General features: G+C 43.4%; 1 protein-coding gene across 1 annotated transcript in view; it reads left to right on the forward strand.

The window, feature by feature from the left end:
- DNAJC18 (DnaJ heat shock protein family (Hsp40) member C18) overlaps positions 1–5,782 on the forward strand; it is a 43,331-nt gene extending 37,549 nt beyond the window's left edge. Inside the window, exons 8-9 of the mRNA XM_023514636.1 lie at positions 2,671–2,821; positions 4,524–5,782. Of these exons, the coding sequence (XP_023370404.1) occupies positions 2,671–2,799 (129 nt within the window). The 3' untranslated portion in view covers positions 2,800–2,821; positions 4,524–5,782. The remainder of the gene's footprint in view (positions 1–2,670; positions 2,822–4,523) is intronic.
- The last annotated feature ends 994 nt before the right edge of the window (positions 5,783–6,776 follow it).

A 6,776-nucleotide genomic window follows, 5' to 3' on the forward strand; every position in this document is an offset into this window, starting at 1 on the left:
CAAAGGAATCACTTGAGCCCAAGAGTTTGAAGTTGCCCTGAGCTGTAACACCATAGAACTCAACCCCAGGATAGCAGAGTAAGACTCTGTCTAGATTAGATAGACACATAGATAGAAAAACTAGCCTGGCATGGTGGCAGGTGCCTATAGTCTCAGCTACTGAGGCGAGAGGATTGTTTGAGCCCAAAAGTTTGAGGTTAATGTGAGCTATGATGCAGTGAGACTCTGTCTCTAAAAAGAAAAAAAACAAGAAATGGCTCGGCGCCTGTGGCTCAAGTGGCTAAGGCGCCAGCAACATACACCTAAGGTGGCGGGTTCGAATCCAGCCCACCCGCCAAACAACAATGATGGCTGCAACTAAAAAAAAAAAAAAAACAAGAAAGAAAGAAAAAGAAAAGACAGAAAAGGAAATCATTTCAAGGAATGGTCTAACTGTGACTCCAAAGGACTAAAGACATAGACTGATTTCAAGAAGTCCTCTTGAAGAGGTTTCCCACATGCCAAAGTAGCCCAAAACATAAAGTTAGTGACAGGCTCTGGGCAGATGTGAGAGCAGAAAGCTTTCATTTAGGTGTGCATATGACCCTCTGTGAAGCCCCACTACCTATGAGAATGTCTGTGCCAAGGCAAGCCCTGGCTAGTCAGCTCTGTAGACAACCTCGCCAAGGTGGGTAGAGCACATTGTTCTGGAGCCTGGGAGACCTACTGCTTGCCAAGCAACTGCTGGGCTAAAACCCAGGCTCTGTAGCCCTCATTGTAGAGAGAGAGAGAGCTTTCATGCATATCCATCCCTTGCCCTGGAGTCCTGCACTTAATCTGTACTCTGGGCCTTACTTGGTGTAAATAGAATCATTGTGAACAGAAATGCCAGACAGTGTTCTGTATTGATAGAAATCTATTCTGAAAGCAATGCTATTGTTTCCCTAACTAAATATTAATTCCTGTTTCCAAGCAGTTTGCTGATTAATCAGACAGGTGCCTCTCATTCCACCACCAAAAACAAAGTCTGTCAGCAAGATGATTAAGAATGGATAGGCATATTTCAAAATGATTAAAATAGCATGGTCCTTTAAACACACACCCTGTCCAAGCATGCCATCTGTTAATATCCAAGATGTCTCTAAAGGTACTTTTCAAGCTTTCCTCCCTAATAATGTCTCTGAAACTTCACAAGAGAATAAAAATAGAGGCAGCCAAGCCACTGTTGAGTCAGGAAAGATAGCAGAGATTATATTCTGGTTAAAAATAGGATGACCTTCTCCACTCTGAAGAGAAAATGAAATTCATTTAGTCAAGGAGACAAAGGTCACCAGATCCAGAAGATTTCACTTTTAAAAGAGCCCAGCTGCGCTCAGTGCCCATAGCTAAGTGGTTAGGGTGCCAGCCACATATACCAGGGCTGGCGGGTTTGAACCTGGCCCAGGCCTGCTAAACAACAATGACAACTACAACCAAAAAATAGCCAGACATTGTGGCAGGTGCCTGTAGTCCCAGCTACTTGGGAGGCTGAGGCAAGAGAACTGCTTGAGCCCAAAGAGTTTGAGGTTGCTGTGAGCTATGATGGCACAGCACTCTACTGAGGGTGACATAGTGAGACTCTTTCTCAAAAAAAGTGTCCAGCTGCCTTTGGTCTGTGAGTTGGGGACCCAACACATGGGAAGGGAATGAAGAAAGTGGCAGTAACCTGGCCTTCTCTAGAAGCATACTCACCAGAGGTAGGCTCTGTGTCAGCACATGTGAGTTATGATTCAGTGACACATGGGAAAGAATGAAGCAGCTGTCCTTGTTTGGGATGACAGAAATAAGTGATTGGACAGCATTCTCTCCCAATTGCCACTGGAATACCATTGGTAGGAAGGCCATAAAGAAGTCTCCTCTTACTGCACACATGCACGTTTCCTAGGTCTGGTGCCAAATGTTTTACAGATAAGGGCTAAGACCTGTGCTTCTGTAAGAGAGCACAAATACTGTAGAACTGCAGGATCACAGATGTTCTTTTATCCTCAGTACCTGGTCCAGTGCCTAAAATGTGTTTCTGGAGTACATGCGTAAATGTTTCTTAAATTGAATTGACAGATAAAACATTAAATAACATAAAAGAGGCTTTGATTCTAGCTGGACTCAGTGGCTCATGCCTGTAATCTTAGCACTTGGGGAGGCTGAGGTGAGTAGATTGTTTAGAAGTTCTAGACCAGCCTGAGCAAGAGCCAGACCCTGCCCTACTAAAAACAGAAAAACTTGGGCAGTGCCTGTGGCCCAGTGAGTAGGGCGCTGGCCCCATATACTGAGGGTGGTGGGCTCAAACCCAGCCCTGGCCAAACTGCAACAAAAAATAGCCGGGCGTTGTGGCAGGCACCTATAGTCCCAGCTATTCGGGAGGCTGAGGCAAGAAATCACCTAAGCCCAAGAGCTAGAGGTTGCAGTGAGCTGTGACACTATAGCACTCTACAGAGGGCAATGGAGTAAGACTCTTGTCTCTTAAAAAAAAAAAAAAAAGGGATGGGTGGTGCATGTGGCTCAAAGTGGGGCGCCGGCCCCATATACTGGAGGTGGTGGGTTCGGACCTGGCCGTAGCCAAAAACTGCAGGAGGAAAAGGAAAAAGGAAAGGAAAAAAAAGGGTGGGGGGGAAGCTCCAACTCGCTTGATGAATTGGTTACCTCTTTTATCTTTCAGAGTCGGAGTTGACTAATTTGGCAGGATTATACAGAGATGAACGATTGAAACAGAAAGCAGAGTCGCTGAAACTTGAAAACTGTGAAAAACTTAACAAACTTACTGGCCTACGCAGAGGTGGCTGAGAGGATACTGATCCTACGCAGGGTTGGGGTTTTGCTATTTCTTACTATTTATGTTCCTAATTCCATTTTATAATACAAAATTAGGAAATGACAAACATTTTACTATTACTAGCTTCATTTGTTGGGCAGAGTTGAGGGAGTGTGAACATGGAGCCAGACTTGTCATCACAGAATTTTTCCTGGGGATTGGCTCCAGGAGCCAGAAACAGTTCATCTAAGTTAAATTAATGGCAAAGCATTTGATTAAGTCTTTCTGCTCCATGCCAACCCTGCCTCTATGAATGTAGTTCAGGGAATCCCAGAGCAGATCCATGTTTTCTTCCTCTTCCCTTCTTCAGTGAAGTCTTACTACCTAGGCATTCTTAGGTTTAGCCAAAGGAGCTTAATTTTAGATATTTACAGTGTCTGCCAAGAATTATACCTCTCCCTTCATTAGGGTCATCATCTCCCCCAGGATTCAGCCTCTGCAACATATTCCTACTCAACTTTCCATTTTCAATAAGGAATATAGAGAAACTCAAGCTATTGTAATCAATAATTTTCTATTATCTCAATCTCTGTTCAGTAATAGCATTAGCAAACCACCTGATTTGAGTTATTTTTGTTTGTTTGGTTTCAGTTTTTGGCTGGGGCTGGGTTTGAACCCGCCACCTCTGGCATATGGGGCCAGTGCCTTACTCCTTTGAGCCCCAGGCACCGCCCCTGATTTGAGATTTTTTTATGTCCTTAACCCTCTTTCTTTTAGAGGGTCCAGAAATTAAAAACTATTGAGCTGGGGCGGCACCTGTGGCTCAAAGGAGTAGGGCGTGGCCCCATATGCCAGAGGTGGTGGGTTCAAACCCACCCCTGGCCAAAAACTGCAAAAAAAACACAAAAAACTATTGAGCTGTGAAACAGTTCGGTGGACAACTCAGGAAGCAAGGCCCAGGGGTGAAGGTAAAATGCAAGACCAAGTCTCTGCTCCTCAGTGCAGATTCCTCAGGCCATCATTGAACCCAGAAAATGTTCTTTTTTTGTCGTTCCTCTTGGAATCATCATTTGGTATCTCACACTTGAGCAGAGTTCCTACATCTCACACAGGTACAGAGTCAGACCCATAGAACACATTGCCAACCGTCCAGATTATTTGCTCAGGCCTAGAGGTAAAAGAGACAGATCCCCTCTCTGTGGCTACAGTGGTCTAGTATTTGTGGTCACTTTGTTTAACCAGTGCCCTATAGTTTGTGATATGAGATGCTTTTTCATTCATTTAACACTTATAGAGTGCCTACAATAAGGAATGAGCTCTCATTTATTTTCTTCCTCACAACTCTATGAAGTAGATGCATTATCTCTGTTTTTATGAATGAGAGCAAACATTAGCCCAGAGAGGATGAATGGTTGACCTGGGTCATACAGCAGATAGTAGCAGAACTAGATGGTAGGCTGATTATCAAGTAGAAAGTGGGAGAGATTATCCTCGTTTCTCAGATGATTCTAGCTAGATTGGCAAAGCAAAATCTCTTCCAAGGATGCGTCTGTCCCCTGTCCTTGAATCCTTTCTATGTCCTGGATCCATCCAATCCTGCATCCATCCAGGACAACTTCTCTGTGGGTCTTTAGGAAACTGGACCCTTTCTACACAAATTCTGCAAACAAAATAAGAGGCCCCTCAAATGCAGGCATCCCTTCCTACTGGTGACAGGAAAAGCTAAATCATTTCCTGGGCTGTGTGGTTTTTTCAGGCCTTCCTGTGGAGATGAGCTGCTAGGATTGAGCTGCCCAGATTATCTTGAATCTTTGAACTTGAAAGGATCGCTAGGTGAGTGTGGTCTACATTCTATGTTCTCTTTAGGTTGGAAGAAAAGTTTCTATTGGAAAAAGAGTCTACATTAAAACTGATTTCCAAAGTAAAGTTTCTTCATTCAGATGCATGCCCATGATTTAGACAACACTGTCTAGCATAGTTCATCATTAAACATTCCACAGTAGATGGGTTTATAGGTAAGGAATGGGGGTTTTGTAGGCCAGTAGCAGACAATGCTTAGTTTAGGGGGGGGAGCTTTTCTAGAAAAAGCCAGGTTTTGTAGCCCCGCCAAGCCTATTCTGGTTTTGAGGGACCTCCTTAACCCCCTCTAAGAAACTAAAGGATGTGCCCATGAGCCAAACAGGTTTATGGAAAGTTGTTTTCCTATACATACAAAAATCAAAGCTTTCCCCTCCCCAACCCCAACCTCTGCTAGAAAATGGGCCATAATGAAACTGAGTTGGCAGGCTAAAAGACCCTGCTCTAGTCACACAGTGATGAGTTACCTGTGATAATACAAAACAGAGGCAATAGTAATTACCTCCATTAAATGTTACGTCAGTTGTCTAGTTTTTATATCGCTGATGGTACTGTCTTATTACCAGCAGACCACAACACTCACATTGGTTTCTTTCAAGTGAACCATACTTTCTTTTGGTTGAAGAATAGTTTAATCTATGTGGTACTGTTCAGAATATTGTTAAACTATGATTTCCTGCCTGGTTTATGTTTTAGATGAGTTGTCTGCATGGTGGTAAAATAGCTTTTTCCTCTTGCCCACATCCTTTGGAAGATTTCCTGATCATATAAAAACTCTTTAGGTAAAGCTTATTCATGCTATCAGAACTTGGCACACAGCTCTAGACTGTTATTTTGGGCTATTACTGCAGATTGGAGACATCTGTGATAGGAGTGGGGCTCAGAAATAAGGCTGAAGCTCTAGCAGAAACTGAAGCTCTCATTCAAATGAAAATGCTCTCTGTAGTGAGGCAGGAAGGATGAAAAAAATCCTTCTCAACACAAAAACACTGCGGCTTGAAGGAATCTGTGTCCCCAGATTAGCAACTGTAGGGCTCATCTATTCAAGCCAGAAAACTTCTAAGCTTCCTTGATAAGCTCCAGGCCTCATGATTTGGGAGAAGTGACCAGTAAGAAGATGCTGTTCCTGGCTCGGCACCTGTAGCACAGTGATTGCAGTGCCAGCCCCATGCACCGAGGGTGACAGGTTTGAACCTGGCCCAGGCCAGCTAAACAACTGCAACAACAACAGCAAAAAAATAGCCAGGCATTGTGGCAGGCACCTCTAGTCCCAGCTGAGGCAAGAGAATCGCTTAAGCCCAAGAGTTTGAGGTTGCTGTGAGCTGTGATGCCACAGCACTCTACCAAGGGCAACATAGTGAGACAGTCTCAAAACAAAAAAAAAAGAAGAAGATGTCATTGCTGTGCTTTGTGTTGGAAACTGTTAGAAATTACAGTAAGTGCCAGACGCCACAGAAACATGGGATCCAACAGTCTGGTCAAGCTATGTGTTATTCTCATTTTCATCCTCATACTCAGGACTGGCTTTGTGAGGAACCACTGCTGGGATGCCAGCAGCTTTCTGTTACAACTGGCTACACATGGAAGTTCATTGTTTCTGCATGCACTGCTCCTCACAGGAGCTAGTACTTAATTTATGTTTATTTTAGACTCATTTAAGATGTAAGCTTAGTGTCCTAACATATTTATTTTTGGAAAGGGCCAACTTATGAAACACCTTATTTTTGGAGCCTGCTTTGTTAATACTTCATGCAGTGACCACCAAGTAAAGACTCGTGTGTTAAATATTGATTAACATCACGCACATCATACTCAGTGTTTGAAACTAAAGATGTGAATATTCTGTGTCCAGAGCCAGGGATGACACAGATGGGATCAGCTCCTGGTGGAGTAAGAGTCCTCAAAAATCTGTTCACCTAATCCACTGCATCTGGATTGAGTGTATTTTAAAAAGACAAACATTAAATGATTTTATATAAAAAGAGTGGCTTTATATTTTTCCTTTGTACCTTTGCCCAGCGTACCCATGGGCACTGAAGATTGCTTGACTCCCTTGGAGCCACTTTGAACTAGAGAAGCTATTGATCTCTGCTTCAATTTTCCCTCACCCATAGCGGAAATTATTTGTGTTTAGAACAGCTTTGGTGGCATT

The sequence above is a fragment of the Otolemur garnettii genome, unplaced genomic scaffold (assembly GCF_000181295.1).
Source record: "Otolemur garnettii isolate 467f Iridium unplaced genomic scaffold, OtoGar3 scaffold00003, whole genome shotgun sequence".
In the NCBI taxonomy this organism is placed as follows: domain Eukaryota; kingdom Metazoa; phylum Chordata; class Mammalia; order Primates; family Galagidae; genus Otolemur; species Otolemur garnettii.